This window comes from Pocillopora verrucosa, chromosome 14 (assembly GCF_036669915.1).
Source record: "Pocillopora verrucosa isolate sample1 chromosome 14, ASM3666991v2, whole genome shotgun sequence".
Classification (NCBI taxonomy): domain Eukaryota; kingdom Metazoa; phylum Cnidaria; class Anthozoa; order Scleractinia; family Pocilloporidae; genus Pocillopora; species Pocillopora verrucosa.
The window spans coordinates 16,181,924-16,203,124 of NC_089325.1; the positions used below are offsets into that span (position 1 = coordinate 16,181,924).

At 35.9% G+C, this 21,201-nt stretch overlaps 1 protein-coding gene across 1 annotated transcript; it reads right to left on the reverse strand.

Moving 5' to 3' along the window:
• Positions 1–86: 86 nt before the first annotated feature.
• LOC131797206 (uncharacterized) lies at positions 87–17,135 on the reverse strand. Its single transcript, XM_059114833.2, has 25 exons — positions 17,023–17,135; positions 16,166–16,330; positions 15,104–15,562; positions 14,590–14,982; positions 14,047–14,162; positions 13,104–13,386; positions 12,596–12,786; positions 11,950–12,116; positions 11,298–11,473; positions 10,708–10,794; positions 9,992–10,167; positions 9,310–9,376; positions 8,978–9,067; positions 8,244–8,509; positions 6,513–6,615; positions 6,009–6,233; positions 5,585–5,695; positions 5,153–5,248; positions 4,225–4,362; positions 3,429–3,688; positions 2,752–2,851; positions 2,335–2,418; positions 1,650–1,930; positions 1,094–1,202; positions 87–391 (listed from the first exon to the last, which is right to left on the reverse strand). The coding sequence occupies exons 1-25, from the start codon at positions 17,105–17,107 to the stop codon at positions 87–89; spliced, it is 4,533 nt and encodes a 1,510-aa protein (XP_058970816.2). The 5' UTR covers positions 17,108–17,135.
• Positions 17,136–21,201: the final 4,066 nt, after the last annotated feature.

A 21,201-nucleotide genomic window follows, 5' to 3' on the forward strand; every position in this document is an offset into this window, starting at 1 on the left:
GTGAAAAAGTTCAGAATATTTTTTCGACACACCTACTTGTGAGCGTTTCCTAAAGGTTCTAAAAATTATTTGGATTTTTTTTATTCTTAAACGTCATCCAAATATGGTGATGGTGACTCAAGGCCAAGAGATCCACTAGTTTTTATTTGGTTTAGTATAACGTGAAGGTACGCGCGCCAAGAATAAGAAATCTTCCTTTGGCTCTGAGCCATAAAAATATGAGACAAAGATTGAATCTTGCCATCACAGCCACCAGCATCAAACTCATCGTCTCCAAAATAACACCACTGTCTGTCGTTATCGTCTCCTGTGCAGGAGTGATACAAAGTATTCTCATAGACAAAAGGGAATCTACAGCAGGTGTGGTAGCCGGTTACCCAGGTGCATATGTCTGAAGAAGATAGAAAGATAAGTGACTACTCTATGTCAAGAACAAGATATCGACAACAGATGGGCAATGATACCACTTCACAAAATAAATAACGAATGACAGAAGACTTGAACTCATACAATTTTTCAAACCTTAAGTGATCAATTTTCTTCTCGTGTTAATCGAAAAAGCTAAGAGAATAAAAACCAAGGGTTTGCAATTTAAAATCTTCGAAAAAAGCGCCCTTACGTTTTCATTTTGATACCAGCCTCCTCGAATAGTAAGTCAGTTATATTTCTAAAAATTTATTTTGACCCACGAATTGAAAATTAGAGATTGTGTTCTGCTTATGTTTAATCATTCAATATTAATAATAATAATAGGGGAATATTGAGTCAACTTTCTTTCAAACACTTTCCTAAAGCTGGAATCAAATACTTTCGTCGTAAAGGGCGAAGATTAACTGATTCGTAAACCTAACGCTAAATTTCCATCAAAACATCACAACGTTGCGTTGGTTATTGTTGCCACTTATGCAAAAAACCAGAGGCTCCTTGGAAATGAAGATTGTTAAGCACCCAATTGGACAGATAGACGGATTTTTGCAACATTGCTGGTCCCGAAAGAGCATTCGCGAGACAACTTAGGAACTGGTTTACTCTTTCCTACTGTGGTAAACGAATGTTTTAGCCAACTCACAAAGCAAAGCGAAACAAGACATACCTTTCCCCTCATCGTTCGGAATAGCGTTACACTTCTCTTTGGAAAAAGATATGTCATCAATGCCCAGGAATACAACCTCGGCAGAATCTAGGGTTCCTCTAAACAAGATCTGTTATTAAAACAAGGACCAAGAAAAACGGTATTTGAGATGCTAACCTTATTTGACCTTGAGTTACTTTTCGAGAAGGAAAACTTTGCGAACAAATTTCGAATGCAGTTGAATTACGGCCAAGATTAAGGTGGATATGTCAATCCAAGCTGTTCTATCAGTTTACCAAAACTACGGTCAATAGGCTTCTGATGAGGTAAATAACTACAAGCATGGCAACTCTAATTGCGTTACCAATCAATAAAGATCTGAGTATCACAATTTCGAAGTTATTATCAAGAGAATTTTACGTAACAGGCATATATGGAATTTTTAATAGTTTGTCCTCAAAGCGCTCAAATCTAATTAAACTGCAAACAATAAAACAATCATTTTAAAGCCCTGTGATTTCCGCTGATTTGCCGGACTTAATTGTGGTAATAAATTTTTGTACTTCTTTATGTTTACCTTAAAGGGACTGTCCCTGTGGTGAAGAGGCAGCTGCACATACGTCCACCGGTTTGTACGATAAGAAGTGGACCACAGAGAAGTGACATCACTGCTATTATCAGTGTGAAGAGCAGAAACGTTGAGTTCCACCACTTTCTCATTGGTATGCGTCCTCTTCTCCTCGCCAATGAAATACCAAAATGTTAAACACCGCCATTCCTTTGCTTGGGTTAGCTCTTTTGTTATCAAGGTTCTACTAATTAATTCAGCGCGATCTGTTTTGAAGTAGAGGAATTTACCTGATGAGGCAAAGAAAATTTTCAAATTCAAAAAAGCACCTAAAAGCGTTACACAATGTGGAGTAGAGACAATTAAGCCATTAGGTAATTTGGTTTTAGAGGTTCTTAGTTAGGATCATGGTCACATACCTTCGACAAAAAATGGTGCTTGAAAAGATTCTTCTTTACCTAGCCTTTTTTTTCCAGCTCAGATTAAAACATATGTCAATCGAGTTGTTTCTTATTACTGTTGGGTTTACCATTTTATCTCCATTATCAATACAATCCACCTTTTTTGTGAAATTCGAATGCTTATGATAATCATTAAGGTGTTTCCTCTCATCGCCCTCTACATTGATGATTTGTAATTTTAAGCTAAAAAAATCAACGAGCCGATGAATTCTTAACAAGTTACTTCTCAATACCATTGTTTACAGTGCTCTCTATCTTCCAGTCGTTTTCCCCAGTCCAACCACACGGTCCATTTTCAAAGTAGCAATCCAGAGTTTCTGAAGAAGGCATAAAATTTATTTTAAAGAGGTAATTTAAAGAAAAATATAACTCAGTAATTCCTAGGGTGGGATTAACCTCCCTTAAATTGCCACATATTCCAATTTAGTAAATAAATAAAAATGTCCGGCAATTAGGTTCATAGGGTATAGGTTTCCCCTTAAGAACTTAAGAATAACGTAACGCCAACGAAACTCAACATCGCGCGCGAGATCTGGCAACATGTATTCTGGGTCAGCATTTTAAGGCAATGAGTTGCGTACCTAAGTGAATTTTTTAAACATATTTTGCAGTCCCATTTTGACTTTGTACCTTTTTCAAGTTAAGCTTACCCTGTTTAACGATTTTAATGCAGCTTCCAGTTAAAACAGTGATGTCATCAATAGCTATATCCCCTGAGCTTCCACCTCCAATCACACCTTCTATTAGGATCTAAAATTAAGTATACAGTGTTGGCATGGCGTCTTTAATCATAAAAATTTTAGGTTTTATCATAAAATTCCTGTTATCTGAACCCTATATAGCGTGAAGGATATCCATAGCAATTTTGAAAAGATTTGAAATTATTTAGCCTAAATGGCTGAATAAAATGTTTACACGCTACTAATCTAGCGTTCTCTGTTTTTATGTTCTTGGTTCCTCTACGCTTTCTAACAAATTACTCAAAATTGAAATGTAATTTGTCATCCCATCTCTAATAACTCCTGAAAAATATGTCGATGCAGCGAAAGATGAGCAGCTTTTATCAAATGGACAGAAACTCTTTGGAATTTTATAGGAATTGGTTGACGGAATAGTCTTTTTTCCTACTAAGTAAATGAAATGAAAATAGAATTGATGAAATAACCGAGATTTTTCTTGTGATTCTTTTTTATGTGTCGTCAATGTAAGTGAAACGGTTGAGTCATTGAGTATATAAATTACTTAACATTGCGATTATGGAAAAGTACTTTGAAAATATAGTCTCCAAGACAATGAAGTATTCTATTTGCACGCAATATTGTTTCACCTGAAATTGTCTTTCATGACCTCCTGAATTTATAGGAACTTGCGCAAAAATCCATCTATCTCCCTGGTTCCCATGTTGACTCCAAACCTTTTCTTCTAATTTCATTGCTCCAATGTAAATGTTAAGAGACCCTATATCTTCTCCATACATGTGGTACCAAAACTGAAGACAAAGTTCTGGAGCATGTAGGAACCAGCCGCTTTGTAATCGCGCTTTATCGCCAGCTTGTCTGTTTGATGCTTCGATATAAAGGTAACGGCCTAAAAAATAATTTTTATTTTTTAGTAAGCCCTTTAACTATTAATCTTCTCTTTAATTTTGAGAGCGAAATGCGTTCATGAATTGTGAGTAACCTGACGCGATATGGGACGAAATTATTTAAGATTGACAAAACTAGCCAAAGATACATCAATTAAATTTTGATGAAGGTTATCTCCTGCACCACTTAGAACAAGTGAAATGGTCCTGACACAATCTCTTCACTCAAGTTGATCTCTTCAATAATGTGCAGGTTAGTAGACTTCAGGTCTAAGATTCCAGTGGTAAAAAATGGGCAATAACCTTCGGGTTAAAGTACACGTCTATCTGCTGACATAACACCTGTTTTAAATCTGAGAATTTTCTTGCTTAGCTAACGCTGAATCTGCTTTAAAACGAACTCTAAATTTTTTCGAATAACATTGTTCTAGGAACTCTGAACTCTTTATGAAATTCCAAATGTGAAAGATTTTCCTGTCAATTATAATTCTTATTCAGATATATATATCTATAAATATGAGATGTAAAAACACAACACCTTGGTCTGATAAAGTGGTATGGTCAAAGGAAGGTCCAGTGCCTTCTGATGGGGTTCCTCTAATTTCTGTCGTCCACTGAAATTCACTGTTAATACCATTCTGAAATCCACACAAACCATTCTGAAAACTGCATGGTCCTGAAACAGAACCGAGCGGGAAACATATTCTTTGAACTTTAGGAAGGGATAAGAAGCAAGTGTGATAATGTTTGTATACGTCCTCCCTAAATAAAAGAAGTTCAAAGTGAGCTCACTGATTCAGAGTAAAAATAAAAGATTCTGACTGTTTGGCTCTTTTCTAAATACTTGTATGCTGTTTAAAATCGTTTAAAAAGAAATTTACATTTAATAGGAGAAAAAAGAAAAGTTTGTAGTGACCTTGATAAGAAATGAAATACCACGTGAACAGAAGAGTTTAAGTTTGAAATATAGTGGCAAAATTGATGGTAAGTTCAGCGTCACTGACTTATGTTCCCTTCTGACTATTTGATTCTAGACAATTCTTCGTTCGCTTATGTACAGCTACCAATTAAGGGTAATCAGTTTATACTTATTTCATCACTTACTATTTCACATGTTAAAACTGGGAAATAAGCGTGGTCTGAATAACCTCTAATAACGCGACTAAATTTGAGTTTTTCTCTTCTTGCCATTACGAACATAAGATTTAGTCTAAATCTGAGCCAAAGTGCAACACAATATCGCAATAATTTTAAGTTTTAGTATTGCAAGAAGAAATCTGTATTCCATCACGGTCCAACTGTTGGCCGACTTTAATGAAATATCAATTACAAAAACTCAACAGCCATCTAACAGCAAAGTATAGAATGAACGAGAAAATAATTGTTAAAAAAAACGCTGTAATAAGGCAAGACTTGGTTTTCACATTTATTACAATCCTCCGTCCTGCACTTTTTCACATTTTTACCTCGAAAAGGAATCTGACAAGCGTCTTCCTTATCCTTCTTCGCATCCCCTGTTTGCTTTGAACAAGCTAAGTCATTCAGCGGGCATTCCGTCTTCCCTTTAAATAGCAAGTGACCGTAAAGTTTTATTTTTAAAAGAAGTAGGTACACGATTCAACTCTCTTTATCATAATTATATATCAGTTCAATATTCATTTTATTTTAAAAAGAACTATTATGATTATTGATAAAAGTATCGTCATCCTCAGATCTGAAATCCAAAAACCCACATAACTTGAATAAATCCAAATTTTTACTTGGCTAAAATTTAGTCAATTGTGAGCAGTGTGCATATTTAGAAGCTCATTTTGATTTCCTGCGATTACATCGAGCTTTGTTTTATCAGTAATCACATGGCAAGAAATAAGATATCAAGACACCGTTGTAAAACTTACCACAAATGGCAGAAAAATGGCTGCTGTCAGCACAACCTTCCGTTTTTTTACATGTCTGGGACCAAGAGATCGCCTTACCGTCAAAACAAGGATACTTGGAATTCGGGTTCACTTGAGAAGAGAAAAAACAAAAACAAAAAGTGGGCTTTAAAGCTAAAAAAATGATTTGCCAGAACAAAAAAATTAATAAATTAATAAATAAATACTTTTTTCTTTTGTACCTACATGAACATCGTTTCCTTTCATGCATATTATGCTAGAATCATCGAGCAGATCAGCATGCATTTAATATGTAAGTTATGCCAAGCTCAAGGGAAGAATGACTACTGTTCTTTTGACGTACGTCCGAGAAATCAAGGCTTTACTGAAATCCAGAAAATTTAAGATATTGACGAGGAACAATTTTTGCACCAACCCATTTTACCTCCTCCTTTCTTTTCATCTTGCCCGTCAACACAGTCCTGTTTGCCATCTCGCAGTTTTTCTGGAGGCAGGCATTTCCCCGAGGAACACCAAAACTGGCCGTTTAGACATTGGCAGTTTTCCTCATCAGATCCGTCCAAACAATTCAAGTCGCCATCACATCTTAGGACACTTTTAATGCATTGCAAATTTTCACACTGGAATTCTTCTTTGCTACAGCTGTGACCTGCAAAATGATAACATCCCATGGAAATGGTAGTCATATGGAAACAATTATGCCCTCCGAAAATTAACTTATTTGTAGCAACCCTCGCCCAAGCGTTTCAGCCAATGTTGGTCCTATTCCGGTGTAAATCTGGAATCTTGAGGCTGCTTAAAATTCAAACTGTACAACGTTACTCTGACCGGTTGTGTTGCATTCATGATTTTAAATACAAGATTAACTACTAAGTAACTATAATTTACTCAAGTTGATGAAATAAATTTATTGAACTGTATTACAAACCTGGCATGGCGAACAAAGGGAAAATTTCACAGTAGTTGGTGATAATTTTTACTTCCTGAATTACAGCTGAAGCTTTCCCGTAGCTAGTTGCCTTAAGCTCAATCTAAAAAAAATTGATTAAAACTAAAAATTACAATAAAATGATCGAAGGGCTTAGATTTAAATAAAAAGGACTAAATCAAGGCAAATAAGTTTCATCCACAATTTAATGAAACCATTTATATGTTACTGACTGAAGTACACAACAATGTATTCCATGTTTTCCGTTAACGTAATTTTTTTTATGTTTTTTGGTGGATATGAATTTCAAGGAAGTAACAATTTTGTACTTTACAGGGTCGAAAAAAAATAGCTATCATGTGTTTTTAACTTCAACCGGTATCTTGATATACTGTACGACGGAAATATGATTGCGAGTTATATAAGCTTTCAGCCGCCGAACGGATTGATTACAAAAAATCCTACTTTTGACATTTAATTCGTCAAATGACATGGTACTTATTTACCTACAGGAGCTTCTATTGCCTTACATTCCTCCGAAAACATTGCGCCCCTCTAGTAAATTTTTACTTGTAACACCAAGATGTAATCTAAGGATTTATGGTCAAAGAGCTTTTTGGTATATAATACATTCTATTCATATAACATGGAATTCCTTTCAGGTAGATATGAGGAGGTGCATGTCGTTGACCATTTTTAAATCTATCCTCAAGACTTTTCTTCATGAACATATTTTTAGTGGATGTGTTGCATATTTTTAATAATGTGGCTTAAACCTTTCTTTTAAATGTGTTTTTACCAAGACATTCTGCTCTTAATCATTTAATTATTTAGCTTTCAATGATGTCATATGCCGTCGGATACTTTGTAGAGACGACGATATAAAAATTTATTTTATCACATAAACTGCGGTGCTATACAAGGATTTCTGGCCCTGAGAAAAGCCGTAACAACATACGTGAAAAAATATCGTATTTTTTCCACATGTGTTGATATAGCCAATCAGCTGCTGATACGTCACTCGCCTTTGGCGCCACCCGGTCAGGTTGATGAATGAGCGGCAAAGCCTTCACGGTTCTCAATGCAAGGTAGTTTGTCGGAACTTTCTCGGATTATGGCGGCTAAAACACTAAAAAAATCCGTATCGCTGACAGACAGTGCCGTTCAAACTTTCCTAAAAGGGGAAAAAACCAATACACGAAAAGAAAAACCGAAAGTTACGTATTCAGTGGCTTTGGTGTTGGCATTTCTCGTGGCTGGGAATGAAAATCGACAGCTGAAAGATTTGCCACTGGCCGATTTTGGCCGTTTACCTGAAAGACTTCTTTTGTCGGTAAGGACAAAGTCACTAAATGAGAATTTTGTAAATGGAAAATTACGACCACTGTTGTTTTTGTAATCATGATTCAACGCATTTTTCCATATTAAGAGGTGGCGCCAACGCACTCTACGATTGTTATTCGGGGACTGTCGATTCATTTATTTTCATTCATTAATAAATGAATGTCACCTTTTCTTATCAGTAAAGGGCTATTGTGTTTATATGATAAACAAAATAATACATGGTTGCTTGTAGGTATGAAATTTCTCTTCTCGTGTTCAACTCGACATCTCACTCGTTCGCTGCGCTCACTCGAGAGCTATAGAGTTAAACACTCGTAGAGAAATTCCACATTCACGTGCGCCCACGTATCATTCTCTATATATTATTATTATTATTATTATTGTTACCATGACGTCTTTTTTGGATTCCCACGATACGAAGCCTCGTGATGATTTGTTTCCATGGTATCCTTGAACTCTCCAAAGCAGAGCCATCTGTTCCTCGTTACCGACGAAAACTTCCAGGGTAGAATTTCTTCCTTCTGTTGTTGTGCCTGGTAAGATGTACTTAAATTGCAAACACGAATACGTTTCTTTAAATGACTCTTTCCAAGGCATCTTTGGACTTTCAAGAGAGCCCTCGCTGACACCCAGTAAATAAGCACCTTGGTAATCTGAGAACAAACATAGACAGTTGAACCAAAGTTTTTCCAAATCTGATGCAACCTAACCGTGAGAATTAAGCTCAAAAAGGATGTGAGATAAACAAAATGTGACAATGATGATAAAAATAATCGTTATGGTGGAAGGTAATGAGTCCCTTTGGTTTCTTAATAGTGCCAAAAGTCGTCTCTTACGAAAGAAAGTTTAAAAAATTGTCCGGAATAAGGAATTTTCCTAGTTTGCTGTCGATTTGTACAACTTTTAAACCTCTCCTGAAAACTCATTTGCCAGAAATAACTCTCTTCAGCGACAGTTTCTAGCGTCATTGGAAAGGTGGAAAAGATACGACATGATAAAATAATAGTTTCTGTGCTCTCAACACTTGCTTTGTAATGACCTAACGAGGGCTTACTTGACATCATATCATGTTGAAAGCAATTGTTTTCAATGCTAAGTGTTAACAAGCAGATATCTATTACCTCCTCCTGTTTTCCACGAAGATCCGTTTGTGGTCTTTTCTTTCCATTGACAGAGATCATTAAAAAAACTGCATTGACTTAGAACCGCAGCTAAAAAAATGAAAGTATGGATTAACCCTGAAAGTCTTACTGAGAATTCCCAGTAAACGTCAAAAGTCTTATAGCATAATTATCGTATCTGGTATGGCCTTTAAAATTATTACGCCACAATTGAAATCTTAATCGTCAATATCATTATGGCTTTTACTGTTGGTTGTCGTTATGATTACGACTACGACAGTTATGTTGCTTGAATGTTACTTCTTTCAATCAAAAGAGAATAGAAGACCAACCTGTCATGGATACTTGAGCAATTTCAAGGTGTTTTGTGGCATTTTCATCAACAAAAGAATACTGGGCCTGAGTAAAAATACCAAAACTTCATCAGTCTTGAGGTATGATTTAGAACTACATTTTATCCAGACTGTTGTTTGTTGCCAAAAAAGTCATCATGATTGAAACTGAACAACTTATCTCAATGCAGATATCTAACTAACGATATTCTGTTCACTCCATGTTTTTGGGTGTTCAATTATTAATTTCACATCAGCTCCTTTGAACACAACAGTAAAATGCTAGTGGCATTGCTAATGTATGAAAGATGCTTCTTACTTTGCGGAAAAGTGCTGTTACCTTTTTTACTTAGCGAGTACTTAGTGAGCAGCAAAGCTTTACTTAATGACTACAGAAGCGAAATTTGATATCAATGTTTTGATTTTTATCGAAGTTTGGGTCTTTTTACTGATAAAGATGTGTATTCTAAACAAGAAGGTAACATTCAAGGTTCAAAGAATGTTATTTATATGCACGTTAAAATAAAATAGCATCTTTGGATAATTGTCCAGGTTCACAGAAAGGCCCACATAATTTCATGTAAGGAATTGTTAGTCAAGTTGCAATAGTATATTAAAGCTCTACTTAATCGAAACTGAAAAAAAAGCACTGAGTTATATGGGAAACAACATGTTTGCTCACCTGAATGCTGTAGAATCCAGGTGTTACGTCTGCTTCTAGTGAAATATTGAATGAATTTTCTCGGCAATTCATTGACAGAGAGGAATTGATGATGTACTCGGTGTAAAACACCGATATAGCCACTCTAAGATCACAGTCTGGACAGAAAATCCCTTGACAGCAGTATTTGTAGGAGCCTATATTTGTATAGAATTACATGAACAGGATATTTTCGCAAATCTTCTTGGTTACTGTTTGTGTTCATGTCTAGAGGAATCCCTATAGACTTCTTTTTCCACCTATTTATTTAAACAGAATCAACAGAAACATTCCAAAATTGAAAGGACTTTAGCAGGCTAAACGGATGTTTTGAATCAACTTTTGCAAATATGAATAACTCGAAATCATACAAAAAAATAACATTCTCCTTTCAACTCTATGTTATAGTTATTGTTTTGATAAGCAAAATAGACGCTTTAATACCATCTATGATCGGCGTGATGTTGAATAGCAAAAAAAAGTGTCTGGAAAGAAATTTCTTCACCAGTAAATTTAGCTAAAAATTTTAATTCTTTCTTTGTTTACATCAAGGCTCTAAAGTTTTATTGGTAAAACAAAAACATTTTCAGACGTCTTGCACTGCAGTTTTCCAGTGAACTGAGCTGATAACTGAGCTGTATTTGAAAAATCATGTTAAAGCCACTTTAACTCTTCGGATATGAGGCATCTGTGCAAACCTGCTATTGATATGATAGATCCAACTTCCGCCGTAAATTTATTACCGGGCTCGAATCGTATGTTGCTGAAGACGAGGCTCCGCTCACCTAACACAGGATGCAAAAGTAATTTAAAATTCATATCAGTTCAATGGCTCTGATTGGTTTTGACATTGTGTAATGTCTTGCTATAATCATCATTTCCAATATAACTATGCGAAAGCTTTTCCCCTTAAATATAGAATATAGACTTCCACAGGAATTTGTCCTTATTGAATAGAACTACCAGCAAGACCTTAGAAAATACCACACCTTCAACTTAAAATTACTGGGCCCCAATAGACATAATTCCTTTTATGTGTCACAAAAATCAAAGGCAACGAATGAGATGGATCCTCATTCCTATATTCAAATGAAAACCTCATTTGAAATAAAGCTAAAACCAAAAAGTGACCTTCCCCGTTGCTTCCCTGGCATCTAAGGTGAATTTTCACGCTGTAAGTTTCGGAAAGAGAGCACTTTATCCTCTCTTGGTCCCAAAAAATGTTACCTGTATCAATCAAACATCACTTACTACTAGGTGAAATCTTAAACAAAGCAAAAGGTCAAACCTGTTTTTAGCCAGAAGAGATTTTTGGCGTAAACAGGTTTTTGTTCTTCCCCATTAGGAAACTTGATTCCAATAGACAAGTGATCTTCGTTGACATACTCCCTCATAAAGACCTCAATGTTATAAAGATGACAACGAGAAAGATATATGGGTTGTGAAATTTGCTTGCTGAGCGACCTGCGAAAGCAAATTGACATTAAAGACAACTTGATTTATAACAGAAATAGGAATGAGTAGAGTTCAATTCGGCCTGTAATCATGCAAGTGGAACTCAAACAACCATAGAGCACATATGGGTCAGATTTGGCAAAAGACAAGTAATGTTTTTTTTTTATTTCCCAGAAAGAAATCTTAATGGAAAAATAAATAAAGTTTCCTGCGTAGATTGACTAGACTTTTAATAAGCAAAGTTGAAATTTTGTGAAACAAGTAAACTGAGAAAACTTCAAAACTAAGAACACAAAATGGTTGCAATTAACTATCAGCAGGTTTGAGGAAAGAAAAATGAAACCGTTATCCTGATTTGCTTGGAGTTAATAACTAAAATACGATACACGAAACAATTGTGAAACAAAAGTTTAGAACTATTTACAAAACAGAAGCGGAAAAAATTCTCCCCGATGATTTACTCTAAGATTATACTGTGAGCATACCTATCCCACGTCAGACGCTCTAAAGTCTTCATATCAACCAGCTTTATCAACATTTTTCTTTCGGACTGACCAGCCCCCAACCCTTCTAGATCTTCAACGCCATCAAACCACAACTCGCATTCATCATTGCACGTCATGTAAAATGTGTGGTAGCCAGAATCAGTGACCTGAGGTGAGAAATGTTGAATATGTTTATTATAACCAGTAAAAAATTGTACGACTGCTTTTCTGAATGACTAGTCTTTCCCATGGATAAGTGGCTTAATTAAATTCCCTGAGTAATTATTGTGATATTTCTTTGTGATATTTCGCGTCTTTTTAACTCTTCTTCCATGGCATATTGAAAAGAAAAATCTGATGTATGTAAAAGCAAAGAAAAGCTAAACAAGACTAGACAGTTTATCTTTTTATTTATCTATCCATTCCTTCACTTATTCCTTTTGATTTGCTTATGTTTTTGTAATTTCTGTAGTCGATATTATGGAAGGCGGATAAGTTTTTGCTAAAACGTTAGGAAGCACATTGTTATGAAAAACCTCATCTTTCCTTGAAGCGTGTTTACACTAAATTGTAACAAAATAACCACATTGCTGTAGCATTGGTGTTATTGTTATAATTATCATCATCGTTGTTATTATTAATTTACCTTCATGTAAGCATTTAGTTTCTGAGCATAAAATTTTCCTAAATTGACCGTTGCATCCATTCTTGGAATTATATTCCAAAGGTCTCTCTGTCTGGTGAAAGCACTCAGGTCTCTAAGAAGAAGTGGGTTTTCGTCAGCTGTTTCTGAAAGCCAGACCTCTCGAAGTACTCCTTTTGCATTTTCTTCTGTTTCTACGGATGACAAGGGTCAATTCATAGCACATACTTTTGAGTGCGAGAGAAATTTAGGAAAACATATGAGCCAAGCGTATTTAAACCCGGATTAATTGTTTAGCTCTTAGGTGTTAGTGTTAGAGATAAGAAGGGAAAACAAAATGCGAAGCGATATCACATCTCCTGAATTGTGTGCTTCCTTCTACTTATTTCAAAATGACCCGGGCCACAATTGCATTGGTTGGATATTTCCAAAAAGTTGTAGCAGATTATAAACTAACTACGTGCGAAATAGTGAGGGACGTAGTGAAAAACAACGAAAAGTTTGAACTAACCGAATGCCAAAACACTGACATGGCACAAAACCAGCGCTGTGTTCAATTTGGACCCTTTGATGTACAGGGTGTCACCTCTCACTGGAGGAATACATTGATACTCCAAGTACGAAGAGTTCCCCTTCTTTGTACACACAGAAGTGGTAGATTCACCATTCCGATTGCGTGAAATGATCGACACTGTGAGAGGTTCGGGGATACTTGTGTTCTTGGGATTTTTTATGGTCACTTTGTAGATGTAAAACCATTTCACTAGCTTTATTTCGAGCCATGGACTCTCTTCCTAACCACAAATGTTAGGATAATATCAGTAATGCGTTTTGTATCATTTTTATTTTCTTGAGTATCTCTTCAGTTTTAGGCTGTAACTGTGCTATAGTCGAACCAGTAATAAGTGCTCGGTTGCCTATGTCCCAAGTTGATTTTCCCTACTCGTTGTATTTTTACCTCTATTGAACAGACACCCCTTTTAAGCAGTCGTGGTCACTTTTGAGTGAGTCCCAACCGCCTGTTTTTATTGTCTTCCACCTGTACTGAATAGTCACTTAGAGCGGAACTACTCGAGTAAAACTAAGGATAATCTTCGTAGTAAAGTTTAGTCCATGTTTTCATTCACAAAATTTACGTAAGTAGGATTTTTGAGCCAGTATTTGTGCATTAAGTGGTACCCCTCTTCTGTGGAACCTGTATTAAGCGGTCATCCAGCCACTCCAGTGGGTGACCGCTCCATTAAGGTTTGAGTGTATTTTGGTAAACGATATGATTGGCTGGTCCACGCCAATAACCGCGTCACCAAGTATTTACCACTTGAATGGTGACATAGCTACAAAACTTTCTTTCTACTGTAATTTATTAGCAATCTTAATCCTTGAGAAACGACGGTGTAATGGTGTTCACTTCGTTAAAATATACGAAGATATGTATATGCATTCTGTTCTCTTACCACTTTAGAGGAGAAACAAGTTGTGAGATTGTCATCGACTACAAATGATGAATTGCTTCCTGTAGCCAAACTTGAATGGTCCGTCAGACTTCCAAATGCAACATTTCCTACAACGGCTGAAATAAAATATAAAGGACCAGAAGATTGAAAGGCCATCCAGTATTTGCCGATAATTTATTATATGGTTGACTTCTGCATTGTTTCATTGTTCACACTACTATTTCATAAGGGCACTTAAATTGGTTCATGTCTCGCACTCGCGTCGTTTGTGACATCTAAAAGAAATCAAACAGGCTTGACATTTGTCGTCATGACCATTCTTGGTGCTATTTCTGTCCGCCTCGCAGTTCACGTACCGTAATAAGCAAGTTGAGCCTGATGAACACAAACGGACTGTTTGGGTGCAGTTTTGGAAAGGACGTTGAGGCCTTTTCAACATTAGTTAAATTAACGGAAGAAGGATGAAAAAGAATTTCTCGGTACTGATAGAGTCTTGTACTTAAGTTCTTTTACCAAATCCAAGATATGAACCGGTTAACTTACCTTGAGCACTTTGACAGGCGTAGGCATAACCATTGTTGCACCCCACATTTATAATGTCAGGAGTGTACCCAGAAAACGCTATACAATTTTCTTCCTTATCCCTTATCTTGGGATATCCAGCTCGAAACAGATATGGGTCAATTGATATTCCATCAATCCATGACCAGCTGCTCAAATTCCTTACAAGCCCGACGAAGAAGCTATATGGCCACTTCACCGTTGATAGAAGTGAGGCGACTCTTTCAAAGTTTTCCTTAGTGTTGATAACCGCTAAGCTGCTGTTTTGGGTTAAGCAGTCCCACTGGGCATCCTCCCAAATAAGACGAAGAGAGGTGACTATCTTATAGCAGCGATCCTCTGCTAATGAATACCCTTGTTTGCAGGTTCTGTTGGCTAAAAAAATTGGTCTATGAAGTCTTTTAGCCTCAATACTCCTCAGTTCATTAAGACACTCTTTAAACTTGCAATGTTTCATTGACAACGACAATTTATAGAAACAATCCCTAATACTTACTCAATGGAGACTCGCATATGTAAGCCCTTCTTATCTTATTGCAGGGCCTTGCTGCTAACCACCAACCACAGCCTCTGTCAAACCACCTCTTTCTGAAATCCTCGATCACTCCACATCTTCCATGAATTGTTTTTGGTTCTCCGCTCCCCCAGAGAGCTGGATTAACCTCAGTACCGTCAAGCCATTTCCAATGAGGGTTGAAATACTCCCGTGATCCTAAAAAAAGAGGTCTACGGATACTAACTCTAGCTTGGTAGTACATGGATAGTAGTCCGTTTAAGTCTGCTTTATCTCGTACGATCATGAGGTCCGCTCCTTTCTCGTTACATTTCTCACGCGCCTTTCTCCAAAAGGTCACTCCAACTTCATCATCATAATCGAGACGAGCTGGATCCTTTTTCATGAAAACGCAACTGCTTTTTAGACGGAACCACCCAGAAGGACACCATCCTTTTCGCACTAAGATAAGAACAATAGAGATTAATGAAGCAACAAACGTTCATTTAGCTTTTTTTTTCTTTTTTTTTTCAGTAAAGAGAGCTTGTAGATGGAAACTAATTCACATTTAGAATATGAAAGGCCAAATTCCGATTTGGAAGGCGTAACTTCAAGTTGTAAAAGTGACGTTATCTTTATGGGAGATAATTTGTTAGCGTGCAACACAAATATTTAGGACAGGGTTTACGCTAGACAGTAATTGTCGTCAAGGCCTTTTTTCGTCTTACCCCCCTCATATTTCGCCTTCGGGCGGATAGTACAAAGCATTGCATCAATACATCTCGCAATCGTGGCCCAATGTTAACAAATAAATGCTAAGTCATATGCAAAAGATGAAAGTGGGATCTAAAAATGGTTTATTCTAATGCTCTAACTCTAACATCTAAATTAGATGCTATCACCACTCTATCGGAATTGCAGTAAACTTTAAGCTCATCAAAAACGTTGTAAATTCACTTAAATCTATTCATCTACATGACCTCCACACACATAAGGACACTCTTTCGCGATAAGAAGCTAAAAGAGGGAGTATATTAATTAAAAATGAGATTAAGAGCTACCCACATTCGCAGTATTCCCGTTGTCCGTCTTGCGTAAAATTGGAAGTTGTGGCACACCAGGGTCTCCAGGCTGACCCATCAACCGTACACTCGTTGTATTGTGTGCCATTGTACTCAAATGGAAACACGCAACACTTTCCCGATGGAAGGAGAAATGTGGAACACCCTTCTGTTGGTTATGTAAATTGAAACGAAAAAGGTCAAGACATTATTTTCGAACCTGATTGTTCAGCAAAAAAAAAGATTGAAATCAGAATTATACTAAAGTAGTTTGGTCATGTGCTTTGTTGTTGACTACAAATTAATTCAATGTACCTTTGGTCAGGCTTCTTGAAATCCATAAAGCCCAATTTTTTCTTGTTGATTTGAAATTTTTACTCCTTTTATTGATTGTAATGGTTTGTTTGAGCTGTGTGCAAAGGCATATTTGCATTCATGCTCTCCTGTCGTTAAGTTTCCTGTTCTACAAAGCTGATGTTGTCCCTTGCTGTGAGTGGTGTTTGCGTATCTCCGTCGTTTCTTTCGTGCTTTTCTTTGACACCGCATAAAGATTTTCACTTTATGCTCTCCTCTACCTGATAGCTTTTTGTCAATAATGATGTAAGGTTCCCTGTTTTTAGTTGGTTATTGAACTTTTCCTTTAAAGAAAAAAATAATTGCCCCAAACATATCTCGAAGTCTTACTTCTCCTTCATTCTCATGCGCCTAGACTTTTTTAATTGAATTTCATATTTTTAGAAGCGGGATTGAAAGATGGGACTCAACTATTGTATAACTAGATAACTTGCGCTGTTGGAAATAATCTTTTTTAGATCTATCAATTTTAATCCTTAGTTAATTCTTTTCTTTAATTTTACTCACTTGTAGCTGAGAAGGTAGTCACTAGAGACATGGTTATAATGACAACACTTTGAAAAACAAAGCAAATCTGGTGACCACTTGGCATTTTCAATTATTGGCTGCTTCAATTCGCTGAAAAAAAAATCATAACAATTATATGCAACCGTTGATTCAGCTCTCTTCAGTTGTTTTGGCTTGTATTAAACATCACAGTTGGTTTCACCGCCAACTCTAACAAAATAGAGAATCCCTTTTGGCACCTGTTTCTCCTAAGAAAAGCGATTAAATTTATCCGTGAAAGATTTCTATCACCGAGAATTGGAGGCCGATTAAACGAAGGCTATAAAAAGTGTGAAGAACGAAATAAAACTCAATTCTGTCGCTTAACACTATTTAAATACCATCGAAAATCCTACTTCGCAGTTTATTATTTTATAATTCCAGGCTGTTGCTCTAATGTGAAAATAACTTTCTTGGGGAATTTCCACTATCAGTGAGCTTCAGATCAATAAGCAAAAAAATTCTGTCATGCAAAGGAACACGACAGTGTTGATTACGCTGAAAATCTGTAAATTACATTATCATATTAACAAATAACCTAGTCAGTCTTTAATCAAATTCGTTCCTTCAAGTCACCTGCTACAACACAGTTGACATTTTTGTCATGGCGGTCACGTAGCGCGTTGAAAGTTTGTGGAGACATTTTATGTAATAATTTCCAACATTATCCATTTCTTTTCACCTTGCTAATTCTTAATACTTTTTTTTCGTATTTACATTGTTTCATCTATCATCTCTTTCAGGGTTCACACTTGGAAAACGAAGAGCGCATCGAGACCTTCGCATTTACACTCGAATCTGATTCATAAGCAACAATTTTATATGAACGCATACGTGACCAGGTCCTTTTTTGCTCATACCTACTGTTTGCAACTTGGGAGTAAATATAGTTTTCCATCAGAGGGTATTACAAATTAGAAACTTTAAATTCAGTAATTTACCTTTGAGTTTCTTATCGCTTGTGATACTGAAAAGAGTGGAAGAGTAAGTGTTGAAGGCGAAACACGATAGCTTGTTTCTTTAAAAGCTTTCCTGCATCTCGACGCAGCCTTTCATATTCCGGGTTCAGCTTCAAGATCTGTAGGTTTTATATGATTTCTTTCGTTCCTTGTCACAAACTAAAGCTACGCCTTTCCCTATAGATACCAGGATTAGACTTCTGATAAGAGCACAAGTAACGGACAAGCTTTTGACAGCTCCATCTGACTGACGTAAAAGGTGATTATCACTTAAGAATGAAAACGTTGAAAAATACGTCACTTAGCTCACGCAATCATTAAATTTAGAAGAATTCCTTACTTCTTGGAAATCTGTAGTTTTTAGAACGAAAGCACAGTAGTTTTGCTTAATGTAGTCAAACTCTTCGGTCTTTTTTCAGTCATAATTCATGATTAATCAGTGTATAGGAAATATTGTTCGCGTAGATAGTAACTCTTTGTGTGGCACGTGAGGAAATAAAAATAAAAATGAAACAAAGATAAACTTTTAATTCGTGTGTGCATTGAAAATGGATTGATGCCAAGAAATCCTCGGAACTTTTAAACTAATAATTAATCGAGTCCAGATCACTTTCAGCATGTTATGTGCGGAGGCTTAAAGTTATTTAATTTTCACACAAAAAAACCGAAATTGATAATTTCATAAATTTCTTAATAAGGCACATTAGCATGCTAGGGTGACGAGCAGATGGGTCTTCATAATGTAGTAGGTTGAAAGATAACTTGCTTCAATTGTACAGGTTGAGTGACTAAAATCATTCAATGCTTGCTTAAATTAAAAAGTCAGCAGTAAAGTTGGATTTGTCGTCTTATAAAACACCTTTAAAACAACGGGGTTTCATAATAATAAGAAAAAAAAAAGAAAGTTTAGAAATATTTGGGAAAATTTGAAATGTTGTGCCCTCCTAAATGAAAATTATAACGAAAATATATATATTTTATTAGAGATCTATTCGTTTTACGCTTTTTATTATACAAACAAAGAAGTCGACATTTGTTTTCCTATTTAAAAAAACGGTAAATTTTTTTTTCTTTAAAAAAAGCTGTTTTTTAAAAGACGAGAGCGTTGACATCAATCTTACTTAAAATTCAGTAGCTTTACTCTAATTTTGAATCACCTTAAAATAACAGTGGCTTTTTACTGCTAAATCTGAGTTATCGTCTTTTCTCTGTTGCTAGCCGGTTGACTTTCGCAAAGATGTAAACTGTTTTTAACATACCTTTCAGTCTAACAGCGAAAGCGTCAACTTCTCAATACTAACTTTTAATTTGACGTAAACGAGCAAACAGATTGAAACTAAAAACGCAAACGAAAGATAAGTTGAGTAAGATAAAAATTTCACAAACGAAAAGAAGTCCAAACATAATGAAAAGAGAAAATACCTACTTTGACAACGCCTTAAAAAAACAGCGATTGCAAATACGTTTATGAAAAATATGTCTAGAACAGAAGAGTGCGGTAAGCGCGACTACTAGGAAAACCGACTGATAAAAGTATTGATGCTTAAGTCGTGTTCATTACTGCGAATATCACTCTCATTAATTTATTAATCCGCAATTCGGATATGTGATATTCGTATATTCATAATCTTTCGGAAGTGATTATGGCAAAACGAATTGGGTTCAAATACAAGAGGACTTCGTAATTACGCGTGGTAGAAAAAAGTGCGGAAGTGTAGGTGTAACTGACAAAAACGATAACAACCTGAACTGAAAACCCTAACAAGGAGATATGAGGAAAGAAAAGAAAGAAAAGAAAGAATTAATAAATGGAAAATTCCAAAAGCTAGTTAGAGAGAGCGTGGGTGTTACATTCAAAAGGTACATCTTGCCTTGGTTTGGTTCTTATGTTGCGTCGTTTGGGCACGGTGCTTTCCATGGCCAACACCGAATGAAAGCTATCAAAAAAAAGTTGGTACAAATTCTCTGTATAGCTGAATGAAACTGACTGACTCACAGTACAAACTGTTTGAATAAGTACACTTTTTGCTTCGCATGTATTATTAAAACAAGTCAAAAGACGCTAAGGAAAAAAAGAAAATCCGAGGTTTTTAAATTCGTTTTAAGTAGTGTACAATTTGATATGATTTGTGCCTAAAATAGAGAGACTTGAATACAGTCCTAGGAGCCCCAGTAAGATGTCGCGACTTATTTTGGTTTCAGTATGTAAGTAAACCAATATATATTTTATGTATAATTTTCAAACGGCAAATAAAAAGCAATTCCTCTACAGATTTTTCTCGCTCTTCTGCAAAGAATTAGAACCTATTTTTCTCAGAATACTCGAGTAACCTCCCTCTGACATAACCATAAAGAGAATCACTTTTTACGAAAACAGAGAAACATATAATCGCTCTTTTTTTTTAAATAATTTTTAAGTGCGAGCGAGTTTCCAGTAATTCCCAGTTTCCGTAGATGTATAACGTAAACACCCATCTCGTCTTCAACAAGTTAAACAATTGAAAGATGTGTTCCAATCTTACATATAGATGTAAATGAGCTAATACCACTTTTCAGAAAGCCGTCTCATTAACTCAAAATATTCTTTCAAATAAATACTCAACTAAAAAAAATTTCACACCTCAGTTTTCACCGTTCTATGAAAAAAGGCTGGTGGTTTTCTCGAAGGGAAAAAATTGAGATTTATTTACATGCAATTTCAAAGGTTCACAACTTTGTCTCATTATAGACGAAGTCCCACAGTCACTTTGTTCACAAAACTGCATCTACTGAACTGATATTTACAATTTAGGTACAATTAAATAAAAAATTCCTCCTTAACTTCCTACTCTCCTATGGAAAAAAGGTGGTGGTTTGCTCGAAGGAAAAACATTGAAAGTTTTCATACATGCAATTTTGAAGGTTCACAACATTTCTCATTACAGACGGAGTCCCGCAGTCAGTCATTATGCTCATAACATCGCGCATGAAATTGAACACGTATTTACAATTCAATCACAACATAAAGTTATAGATGAAACCATTTTAAAATATCATTGATTTTAGAAAAAATCTGTTTAATTTTCCCAAAGAGAAAAATTTCAAGTTTCTCCACTACTCAATTTCAGGTAAGAGATACTTGAGGTTCAGCTCCGAGCAACTTAAACGCTCGTATTGAACAAACGTGTCTTAAACAAAAAGT